Source organism: Prionailurus viverrinus, chromosome A2, assembly GCF_022837055.1.
Source record: "Prionailurus viverrinus isolate Anna chromosome A2, UM_Priviv_1.0, whole genome shotgun sequence".
NCBI classification, from domain to species: Eukaryota; Metazoa; Chordata; class Mammalia; order Carnivora; family Felidae; genus Prionailurus; species Prionailurus viverrinus.
The window spans coordinates 39,408,662-39,421,426 of record NC_062562.1 but is presented as its reverse complement, the minus strand read 5'-3'; the positions used below and the strand labels follow the sequence as shown (position 1 = coordinate 39,421,426).

General features: G+C 39.5%; 1 protein-coding gene across 1 annotated transcript in view; it reads left to right on the top strand.

Annotated features, from left to right (window-relative positions):
- SHQ1 (SHQ1, H/ACA ribonucleoprotein assembly factor) overlaps nucleotides 1–12,765 on the top strand; it is a 101,095-nt gene that overhangs the window by 23,193 nt on the left and 65,137 nt on the right. Inside the window, exons 6-7 of the mRNA XM_047850292.1 lie at nucleotides 1,195–1,322; nucleotides 11,377–11,531. Of these exons, the coding sequence (XP_047706248.1) occupies nucleotides 1,195–1,322; nucleotides 11,377–11,531 (283 nt within the window). The remainder of the gene's footprint in view (nucleotides 1–1,194; nucleotides 1,323–11,376; nucleotides 11,532–12,765) is intronic.

Below are 12,765 nucleotides of genomic sequence, written 5' to 3'. Positions count from 1 at the left end.
TGGCTTGGATTCTGGAGTAAGACTTAATTGGGTCCAGATCCTGGCCACACTTCTTCCTGGTTCTTTGACCTTGGCCACGATACACAAGTTTTCTGACCCTCAGTTTCCACCCATGTAAAATGGGAGTATTAGTAGTACCCCCTGCCTATGGGGATGGTGTGAAGATTAAGAAAGTGATGGGTGAAAAGGATTTAGTGCAGTGCTTGGCATGTATGAAGAATTCAGTAAGTTATCTGATTTTCTAATCAGAAATTAACTTAGTTAATAACTCAGTTATCTGAGTTTCTAAATTTAGAAAGATTTCATTATCTCAGTTGAAAGAAAAAATATTTCAGGTCATAAAACTATCAGCTAGAAAATCAACCTGTGAAAACAACCAATTCCTTGAGTTTCTAATTAACTGACATATAAATGAATTTTTCACCATGAGTTCTACTTTTTTGTTGTTCCGTTCCCACGAATACCAGTTTTCAGCCTTGAATGCAAGGTGGTAGAATTTCTGAATAAATGTCCTCCAGGAACCTATTTTGAAGGTAGCAGTTATTTTGCAAGTTAAAACCCAGAAAGTGAAGTACACGCAAATTAATTTTCTCTCCTTTACAAACGTTGCTTTGTTCTTTTCCAATAGTTTTAAGCCAAGGGACTATTAGGACTAGCAGAGCTAAGTAAGAGAAATTGCATCTTGGTAGAAAGTATGAGGGCGCATGCTAATAAATGGTGTGTGTGTGGGGGGGGGGGGGGGGTGTGCAGTATCTTGTATTTTCTGTTGATTATTTTTTTTTTCCTTTGGTAGAATTAAAAGATTCTTTCCTTTATTGTAACCTTACCAAAACAGGTGGTACTTAAAAACCTAGCCCAAGTTCAGTGCTTCAGTCCATTTTGTGTTCAGATTTGCCTCATCCCATGCCAGTGCAGTACGGGGGTGGGCCTTCAAGGGAAGGACTGGTCCTTTCTCCACTTTGTTTCTGAGGAGAGCAGAAATGTCACATATCCCTTTAGTCTGACCCCAGCTTTCGTTTTATGGTGATTAGTGACCACTCAGAAAGTGAACACAGTGCTCATTTCCTTGATCTGTACTTTGAATTAACAATCTCTGTTTCTAATACCAAACGTAAGGAGTTAAGATAAAATTAAAAGAAAAATGAAACTCAGCTCAATTCTATGTAACAAGCTCGTTGACTGTTTTCTTTCCAGAGCTGACTTTTTTGAAGATGAGGCTGTTGAACAGATTTTGAAGTATAATCCTTGGTGGACTGACATATATTCAAAAATGATGGCCTCTTTGGGAAAGAGTCAGGAGCAAGAAAATCATGCTGCATTAGGTAAGCAACTCAAAATTAGGCTCATTTGTTTCCTGTCTTCCCTGTTACTAAGCACACAGTTGTAATTCTCTCATGGAGGGAAGATATTCTTTTGGTTTGCTAATTTTGGAAATGGAGTCTTCACCCCAGACTGGAAAATGCTACTCGATGATTAGACTGGTCTTGGAACAGTCTTTTGAAGTATAGTTGAATCATTGGGATCCTTTCAAAAATTTTTATTTTTTAAGTAAATTTAGGGACATGAACACACAGGACATCGGTAATAGTTGAATAATCTGCTTAAAAGATCTGAACATTCCACTGTAGTAAGGGCATTTGAGTATTAGCAATGGTGGGAAAAGACCTAGTTTTCATTCCCTTTGTCTGTTGATTGAATTGGATATGTCCTCTCTAAGTTTTTCATGATATTACATCTGTATGTTAGAATTATAACAGTTTCAGATAGATCAAGAGTAGAAGGCCCATGTTTTGCGGTATACTGATTTGGCTTTTATTTCTTTTTTTTTTTTTAAATTTTTCTTTTTTTTTTTCAATGTTTATTTATTTTTGGGACAGAGAGAGACAGAGCATGAACGGGGGAGGGGCAGAGAGAGAGGGAGACACAGAATCGGAAACAGGCTCCAGGCTCTAAGCCATCAGCCCAGAGCCCGATGCGGGGCTCGAACTCACAGACCGCGAGATCGTGACCTGGCTGAAGTCGGACGCTTAACCGACTGCGCCACCCAGGCGCCCCTGGCTTTTATTTCTGTATTAAAAAACAGTAATCACTCTTAACAGTTTTAGGGTTTTTTCAGTGCATATACCAACATCTGAATATTAGCTGTAAGAAATTTATAAACAGACTCACACGCACTCTGTTCTTTCTTGACTTTGTCCAGTGTGTAGCACATGTTGTACCTCTTCCCTGTAGGGCACTTAGGGTTCTTCCTGAGCTTTTAATAGCTGCCTGGCATTCTGTTGTATATTTTTATCATGAACAATGGATATTTGGGCTATTTATTACTGATGGGATGTTTGGGTTGTTTACAGTTTTTTTGCAGTACCTTCTTTGGCCACTCAGTCTGAAATAGCTGCAAGTCTATTGTCTAACAGTACTTTGATTCTCTGCATAGTAACGCGGTCGTCTGTTGTTTGCTATATTTCTGTTGTCTAGCAGAGTGCCTGTTGTATACTAAGTTCTTGGTAAATATTTATGGAAGAGATAAATACTGTACAAAGTATTTTTGTAGTTCGGTTTTGTTAGAGTTTAGGTGATTTCTACCAGATGGAAAAATTGCTGCTTTAATCTTTTATAATTGACTACTGCAGTAGAGAAACTCATTTATAAATAATGGCTCTTGTTACATTCTTTTCAACAAATCCTTGGTTTTATATTTGATTTGAGTTTAAGAATCTTTCAGAGACCTCCCACATTATATTGACACATTTTCAGGTAGAGGATTGCTAACACAGTTGAGATAGGTAATTGTATATGCCACGTAGGTCTGCTTAAAATGTCTGCTCACTCTGAAATCATCAAGGCTATCTGCTGGTCTCAATCAGTTTCCCCAAATTTGGTGCAGTGTTTTGATAAGGTGGTGCAGGTGGAAATTGGTGGTTGTGTAGTTAAGTTTTCTGTCCACAAGGGTGAGCTAGTTGCCCTAAAAATCAAGAAAAGGCATTACCTTTCTTTGATTTAAATTCGAACTTGCTTCACTTGGATCCTTTGTAGCTTGCTCTAGGTCCTGTTTTCTGTGAGAGCCAGCCTTTGAGTTAGTTCTCTGTTTGTAATTGTAACAGAAGATTAGACTAGTTCTTCCCTTTAACCACTGCCTCTCCTGTCCCTTCATCTTCATTCCACCTGTGACATGTATCCTGACTGGTGCTTAGAGAACAATTGTAGCCTGCTAAGCTAGTATGGTGATTCATTTTAAAAATCACCTTTAAAAATAGCAAGGACTTGTGATCTAAGGTAGAAGAACTTGAGCTCTGTGTTGTTGTACAGAAAGCACTTTTCATAATGTGCCAAGTATAGGGTTAAGGATGGATATAAGCTAAAGATGGGGTTCGGGCTTTAACACCTTGCTCCATCACAGGCTAGTTGCGTGATCTTGCAACTTGGCAGGGTTGCTGTGGAAATCTTATACCTACCACATAGAGTTGTCTTGTTGACTGAATGAGATGATGTACTTGAAATCCCTAGCATGTTGTAAATGTTAGAGATTATTATTGTAGACTAACATCAATGGTGGGAGTGCCAGAAATTGAATGGCCTCTCTGTGAAATTAAAATTTTTGTACATTTATGAAGCTTTAGGGGGAAGTTTTTTTGTTAATGAGATCTTTCTTTCTTTCTTTTTTTAAAAAAATGTTTATTTTTTTATTTTTGAGAGAGAGAGAGAGCACGTGCATGTGAATGGGGGAGGGGCAGAGAGCGAGCCAGAGGGAGAGAGAATCCCAAGCGGGCCCTGTGCTATCAATAGAGACCCTGATGGGGGGCTCCATCCCACAAACCATGAGATCATGACTTGAGCCGATACCAAGAGTCAGACATTTAACTGACCGAGCCACCCAGGTGCCCCTGTCTTTCTTTCTTTTTTTCTTGGTCAAGTATTGGAGGTCCCCAGAATTGTGAAAATGTTTTGAAGTGTGTTCACCCAGATGATAATATGGGCAAAAAGAAATAAACCAAGAAATAAACTTTCAAGTCCTTAGCCTACTCAAGGAGCATGCTCGTGCTGTATTTTCCCTTCCACTTCCTCTTTGTTCTTTGCCTCCCTGGCCTCCTTCCTTTCTGTGTCACTGCAGTGGGGTGTTGCCAGGCAGATACAGCAGTGCGGGTGAGGGCTCTACCTTTGATTCAGTCTCATCATGAAATAGTAAGCTAGATTGTTTAGAATTCCAGATAAGCCTTAGATGGTGAACTTTGCTCCCTGTCTTTGCCTCAGTTATGATTCCTTTGATTTTATGATTCCTATGATTTTCATTGTAGGCCTGAGTTACAACACGGCGACTTTTGTTAATGATCCGTCTTCCTCCCCAAAGGCTTGTAAATGGAAGTGTTAAATGCTATGCTCCTGCTGAGCTCTGGTTTCATGAGGATGGACTTACCACATTTCCCAAGTTGTCTCTCCGTGGTTAATCTCAGCCCAAGAATCTTGGCACATGGTTGCATGGTGTGACACCACATAACATTTTTAGTCAATGAACTTCCTAGCGGGGACATCCTGTTTGGCACCAGTGAGTTCTCCAGTGTTTGTAGAGCTAACTGTCAGTGTCAGCTTTGAAAGTTGTAGCGCTGCGGGACTACCCATTTAGGCTAAAGGTTTGAATGCAGCACATTTTCTTCTGGTTCCCTTGATCTGTTTCCAGAAAGTATACAATATAATAGACAGATTTGCATTCCTCCGAGAGGAGCCGGATCAGGGATTATTTAATTGTTGCCCCACAGAAGACAGATATTTGGGAGGGGGATTTAGAGAGAAGGGACGATTTCAAAGTAACACAACTAGAGAATGTTCAAAGTGAAGTTAAGAAGGTCACTTTCCATTTTGATGGGAGCCCCTTTGCAGTCTTCACATGTACCGATTGGGTTTTTTTTTTTTAACATTGGGAGGTGGTCCTGGGCCATTTGCATCATGCTAGTGCACCAGTGTCTTCCCCAAATGAATTGAGTTTCCGCTGCCTTTGTTTGACTGTAGATTATTTATAGAAGTATAATTAACCGAAATGTTGTGAACTGTATAGCAAGGCTGCTTTGTAGTGTAGCTTAGTCATACAAATGCTTGACAAATGTTACTCATGGTGGCAATCATCCAAGTATTGTTGGCACCGCATCTGTAGTCATTTCCATTGCCGCTGCTTAGTTAGACCTGATTGTGTGCAAACCTCCCCAAGTTCCCCTTTGGGTGATGTGATTTACAGCTCTAATCAAAAAGGCCTTGGGGAGCTAAGACTTTTGGTTTCTCTAGTGATTTCCTACTTTGTTAATATTGTTATTTATCATCTCTGGTTCCTTTGCTTGAATTTCAGAATTTAAATGCATTTGTGTATTATTAATGAGCTATTTAAGCCAAAATGGACTTGAAAATGCTCAGAAAAAGGTGGTGGTGTGTTTTAAGGAAAGGTTAGGGGCACCTGGCATCCAAGAATTCTTGAGTACATTCAAGTAGGCTTTTCTTACATACACGGTCTTGGAAAGTGACTTATGTTATGCAGAAGCCCTTACTTCTGGGTAATGGAACATCAGAACCTATAGTTCCTAGGTCAGTCTTTACAAACGATTAAGTGTATATACAGGTGTGATTACTTGAGAATGAAGGTATAAACATTTAGATGAGTAAATGTATTATTAAATGGTTCTGGGAATGCTTACCTTATGATTTAGAATTATCTGGAAGCAGAAGTCCTTATTAGTCAACTAGGTTAAAGGCTTTTCTCAAGTGAGATAATATCATCATGAACACCTGGCACTTTGCTATTAGCTGAAGTAATGAACATCTCAAAACTATACCTATGAGAATACTGTCTCAAACCTTCTTATGAATTACTAGGGGACTAAAATACTTTGTTAGGTATACGTTCTTCATGCAGTGAATATGTGCTTTCTTACATTTTCCTTAAATCAGATTGCTTTAATTGAACTGAGAGCTTCTATTTAAATTAAGGGATCCTCACATTAGCCCTTCAATGAGACATTCTGCACCCAGTTTATCTGTCTTATTAATTCTATTTCCAAATCCCAGTCTTTATTTAAAAAAAAAATTTTTTTTTTTCAACGTTTATTTATTTTTGGGACAGAGAGAGACAGAGCATGAACGGGGGAGGGGCAGAGAGAGAGGGAGACACAGAATCGGAAACAGGCTCCAGGCTCTGAGCCATCAGCCCAGAGCCCGATGCGGGGCTCGAACTCACGGACCGCGAGATCGTGACCTGGCTGAAGTCGGACGCTTAACCGACTGCGCCACCCAGGCGCCCCTAAGTCCCAGTCTTTAAAGAATGCTTCACCTGACACCTACCTGCATTAAGTTTAAAAGTATACACATATCTTTATGTTGCTGCCAGCAAATTAAAGCAAATGCATTCCCATCGTTGTCATTTATGTAAGCAGCACTTGTGCAAATACATTTCCTGTTTCTTCTCATACTTTTTAAACATAGAATTTCTAACATCATTAAAAAATGATTACATAAATATATTTTAAGATCTGGTTTTTTTGCACTAAGTAAATTTTAATGAGTAGAGGGGTATTGCTTCTAGTAATTTCCAATAACTGCGCTTAAGATTTTTTTCCCCCAGAGGATAGAGTGTAAAATGGCTGGAAGGAAGCCTTTAAACAAAAAGAAGCCATGTTAAAGTTAAGGCTCCTAAGAGAGGACAGAAGTGGGTTTGGGAAACTATGTGAAAAGGGCCCAGCATGTGAGGAAATCTCTCTCTTCTGGCCTTGTCCAGTTGTGATGAGCAAAAGGGCAGTTTTTTTTTTTTTTTAACGTTTATTTATTTTTGAGACAGAGAGAGATAGAGCATGAACGGGGGAGGGGCAGAAAGAGAGGGAGACACAGAATCGGAAGCAGGCTCCAGGCTCTGAGCCATCAGCTCAGAGCTTGACGCGGGGCTCGAACTCACGGACTGCGAGATTGTGACCTTAGCCAAAGTCGGACGCTCAACCAACTGAGCCACCCAGGTGCCCCGCAAAAGGGCAGTTTTTGTTGAGCAGATAGAAGGGATGGGGTAACTGGCTAGTAAGAGAGTGATTTGGGAATACTAAAAAGCAACTTAATTTTTGGGCTCCTAAAAGCATCACAGCCACCTGGTGTCTGTTTTAGTCTTCCTCCCCTCAGGGGCTTCCTGAGTTGGAGCTAGACACGTGAGCATGCAGCTAGTGACTGCCCTGTTGATTCCCTTTGCTCTCCTTCTTCGCCCTCAGCGTGGTCCTGTGCCTAAGTCCTAGGTGATGGGAAATGACGGAAGTGGTGTGTGCCCTGGCCCCGGTCTTTAGAAAGAAGGAGCTTGCCGTCTTAGGCTGCTTGCCCATTGGTTAGGAAATGGTGAAAACCTGGAACAGCTTTCTTAGATGCATAGTTGGAAGTCATATGATGGAGATGCTGATGCCTCACCAGTCCTGGATCATTCACTCAGAATAGTAGTGTGGGAGACAAACTTCTGTTGCAGAGAAGCCACTGTATTTTGGGGTCTTTTGGTTAGCAGTTTAGCCTGTCCTTACCTAAATGTAACAGGCAATTCTAAAACCTGGAGAAAGAGCCTTTTAAAGTTTTGTTTTGTTTTGCTTTGTTTTGAACTACGTTAGTATGAACCACTGGAACTAGAAGCAAAACGCTCCTCTTTATTGGGCCTAACTTTTTAAGTGAATTTGAAACTAATGGTCTGATAGGGCATGGAACGAGAATTAAAGATTACTTTGCAAGGTAAAAGGTTGATAACCTTTTTTTTAGAGGTAGCTTAAAATATCTAGATGCTTAAGTTTCTTTAGAAATCGCTCTTGGGGCACCTGGGTGGCACAGTCGGTTAAGTGTCCGACTTCAGCCAGGTCACGATCTCGCGGTCTGGGAGTTCGAACCCCGCGTCAGGCTCTGGGCTGATGACTCAGAGCCTGGAGCCTGTTTCCGATTCTGTCTCCCTCTCTCTCTGCCCCTTCCCCGTTCATGCTCTGTCTCTCTCTGTCCCAAAAATAAATAAATGTTGAAAAAAAAAAAAAAAAAAGAAATCGCTCTAAGGTCTGAGAACAAACTGAGGGCTGATGGGGGGTGGGGGGGGGTGGTGATGGGTATTGAAGAGGGCATCTTTTGGGATGAACACTGGGTGTTGTATGGAAACCAATTTGACAATAAATTTCATATATTTAAAAAAAAAAGAAATCGCTCTAAGGTAAGTAGCAGGCCATGTTTTACTTACACTAGCTAGGAACTGAGTACACTTATGTTGTTAGTTGTTACTCTTTCTGTAAATCTTGCTCTAAGGTAAGATGCATTTTACTTCGTATATATGATAATAACCGATAATGCTCATATTGTTTTAAAAAAAATTTTTTTTAACATTTATTCATATTTGAGAGACAGAAGGGAGTGTGAACTGGGGAGGGGCAGAGAGAGAGGGAGACAGAATCCAAAGCAGGTTCCAGGCTCTGAGCTGTCAGCACAGAGCCTGATGCGGGCTTGAACTTACTGCCTACAAGACCATCACCTGAGCTGAAATTGGATGCTTAACCTACTGAGCCACCCAGGAACCCCAGAAAATGCTCATGTTTTAATGTGAGAAAATAGATCCTTGACGATAGCTTGTCTATATTGTAAACATCAGAGGAAAGTTAGAAAGAACTTCAGCCTTATATACTTGCTTACCTTACCAATGTAGACATAAAGTTTTTTTTTTTTTTTAACTATTAGCATTTATTAAGTACTTTGCTTTTTTTTTTTTAGTCAAGGCAGCCAAATATTGGGTAAGGTGGTTTGTGAAAAGAAATAGCTTTTCTCTGTCCTATCAAAAATTACTGGAAATGCGGGGGTGGGGGGGGAATATTGTATTTACAAGTCACTAAAGCTGAAAATGCTTGGAAATAATTGTTAGTAAGAAAACAACAGATCTTTTTGACAAAGCTAATAGTTCGGTACAGTGGGGAAAAGATGGATTACTGACCAAACTGTGCTGGTGCAATTAACTGTTTACCTGGAATTAACCAGAATCCTTTAACATGAAAAAATTACTTCCAGATGGATTAAAAACTTAAGATTTTAGAAAGGAAACTGTAAATCTTAAAGAAAAGATGAGAGGTTTCATGTACATTTTCAGGAGTTGGGGAAACTTATCGGAGACTGTCAATCCAGAATCTGTTTTTTTTTTTTTTTTAAAGATGGATGTATTTGGCTACACGCAAAAAAATAGATAAATCAATGGCAAAGGATCCCATAAACAAAGTCAGTAGAGATACAGTCGATTTGGAGATATGACTAGGGTTCATATCTATAACAGCAAGTTCTTAAAAATTTGGTAAGACAAGCCATCCAATAGAAAAAAGTGGGCAAAACACATTGAATGGTTCGTTCAGAGGTTGCCAGCAAACCTATAAAATAATGCTTAAAGTTTAGCAGTTAGAAAAATACTAACCGCAGTAACAGTGGTATATCATTGTATTAGGTTTCTTTTGCTGTGTAAGCAATTACCACAAATTAGAAACAGTTCTAATTTGACTCATTTTCCATGGCTCAGGACTCGAGTTTGCTAGCTGGGTTCTCTGCTCAGGGTCTTATCAGGGTGTACATAAATATGGCCATCTTCTCCTTTCTTTTTTCATATGTGTTGGTAGCTATGTTCTTTTCTGGACCTCAGGGTTCTTTTCCAGGCTCATTTGATGGTTGGCAGAATTCTGTTCTTGCATCTGTAGAACTAAGGTCCCAGTGCCCTTACTGGCTGTCAGCTGGAGGCTACTCTCACATCTCACAGCTCCCCACACTCTCCTGCCAAACAGCCTTCTAACAACATGGCATCTTATTTCTTCAAAACCAGCGGTGAGTCTCTGGCTCCAGTCTGTTCTTTAAAGCGACATAATCATGACAGTGACTGTCCGATCACCATTGCCATATTCTTTTGGATAGAAGCAAGTCACAGATTCTGCCCACATTCACTGGGTCTCCTCTTAGAATTCTTCATACTACAGTCATTTCCTATCTGTTAAAATGGAAATGAGTAGGAAAAGCTATGATATTTATCGCTGGGTGGGAGGGATGGGTGTAGAAGGAGAACTTGTATCCAGGGCCATTAAAAAGGAGAGTTGTAGCCTTTAAATAAAGTATTCTTAAAAAACAGATGCACTTTTTAACCCAGTGAATTTACTCTCGGGAATCTCTTTTATAGAAATAAAACCTCCCAGTATCCAAGGATGTGTGGTAAGGACATTTATGCAGTCTTACTAGCAGTGGCAGAAAACTGGAAGCATAGTGGATGCCCATCAGTAGGGGGAGTGGTTGGATAGAGCATACCACACCATGGAATATTCTGCGCCTTTACAAAAATTAGCTAAGTACCAGTTGACTTGGAGAGATTTGCCAGAGTTATTCAGTGAGGTAGGCTAGGTGGAAAAAAAGGATCGAATTCTATGGGTGGGGAAGGGAGGATCATATAAATTCCTTTGTATATGTTTATGTGTCTGTATAGCATTACATGATTATAGAGAAAAATATGAAATGATATATACTAGATTTTTTTTTTCAATGTTTATTTATTTTTGCGACAGAGAGAGACAGAGCATGAACGGGGAGGGGCAGAGAGAGAGGGAGACACAGAATCGGAAACAGGCTCCAGGCTCTGAGCCATCAGCCCAGAGCCTGATGCGGGGCTCGAACTCCCAGACCGCGAGATCGTGACCTGGCTGAAGTCGGACGCTTAACCGACTGCGCCACCCAGGCGCCCTTATATACTAGATTTTTAATGTGGAGGAGGCTGTTGTTGAAGATGTAGACAGGGTGAAAGCCAGAGAAGAAAAGACACACTGTTGAAAAGAACCACCTTCTTCCCACAAGTCAAATATGTGTGATGTGGTCCCATTTGTGTGTTATGTAGGTAATACTTTGTGTCTAAAAGATATTAATAGATACTTTGCCCTTAACATTGCCTATTATATGGGAATATTCCTATTCTTTTGTATAGAACTTTCAAAATGGATAATGAATATTTACAGAGTGCTTTATTTAGCCATTATGTTTTCTGTTCTCAAACTGTGTTATCTGAATTTTAAAGTCAATAGCTCTGGCATTTAGATGCCTTGAATACAGGACAGTGTAGCAAAAAGAGGGGGCATCCCGGAAGTAAGGAATAAATACTGTTTAGACATTTCTCCTTTATTTAGCTCTACTAGGGTTTGAGCAGATGCACAGCCCTTAATAAAACTGTGAAGCCTAGTTTAAAAGTTCCTTCTATATTCAGAGTTAAATTACTCTTATTTCAGTTTCTATAATCGAAGTTCTAATTTTGACAAATCCTCCGCACTGGGTTTTTTTGTTTTTTTGTTTTTTTTTTGCAAAACTGAATGGAGTGTTTCATTTTTAAATGCATTTTTTTCCTAGTGTCTTTTTCTGAAGAAGAGAAATATCAGCTGCGAAAATTTGTCAATAAATCTTACCTACTGGACAAGAGAGCTCTTCGCCAAGTGTACTACAGTTTGATTGATATCCTTCTGGCATATTGCTATGAAACTCGTGTCACTGAAGGAGAGAAGAACGTAAGTGCACACGTGTCTGTGCATGTTGGCATACGTGAGCAGGCTAAATCAACTGTAAGGCGTCACTCCTGTGGAGAGTAAGCCCTGTTGGGATGATTTATTTGGGGGATGCTCCTAGCAGAGCTGCACGTGCGTGTTAGTGGTGGGTACCGATGTGAGCACATATTGCTGGCTTGTTCTTTTTTCCTTCTCTCTCTGCGCATCAGTGTCTATCACATGGTGGAGTGGGGCAGTAAAGCTGAGGGTAGAGAAAGGATATCCTGAACTCTCATCTCTTCAGGAGACGACTTGTTCAAAGAGGGCTATTTCCATGTGACACTTGACATTGGCAAGAGGTGAACTTACCATACCCGTTTACATTCTCTGGCCAAGCTGTCCATGAGCAGATGTGAGGTATATCTATTTTACAAAAAAGGGAATCTGAGCATTTTTCTGCAGGTGTCCCTCAATTTATATAGTATGTATGCTTCTGAAAAAATTACATGTAAATTACATTTTGAAAAACCTGAATCCTATCTTTTTTGCTATTTAAAGAAATCTTGTAAAAGTAAAACCTTTTGTAAAGAACATTATTTCTTAAATGGTCTTGTTTTAATAATATAAACATTTTTTGTATCTCTTCTTGATCCACATTTGATTGTATAAATGAAGAGTTTAACGTCTTTCTCACCTATTTCAGTGATCATACATTTTAAAAAGGCTGAAGAACCAAAAAAGTCTTTCCAGTCCATGTGCCCCTGCAGCTGTTTATAATTGTACTTGCTCAAGAGTTGTTTTCAAGCTGAGCATATGCTCTCCTTTTTTTAAAATTATGCAGATAATTCCTATCAGTATAAAAGGAAAATATAGGTATGAAAAAAATAATTAAAATTTCCCATAATCTCAGCCATTGAAATAGCTACTGTTATAAGGAGATACATCTCTTCCAGTCTTTCATTGTGTACGTGTGTATGTGTATTTAAATTGGGTCACGATGTATATTATTTAATCTGCTTTTCTCACCATCACAGCATTAGCATAGTATTAGGATTAGAATTTGATATGTGCCAAATTTTCTGTTGTTAGGATTCTGAAAATTTCAAAGGTGACTCTTGGGATTTGCATTTGACTCCCAAATGAATATTAACGAGTATATCACGGGCACACTATAGCTGGAAATGGTTTTTGTTTCCGTTCATCGTTTAAGGATACTATACTTGGAGAAAATATTTTCTTTTACGAAAAAAGTACTTCA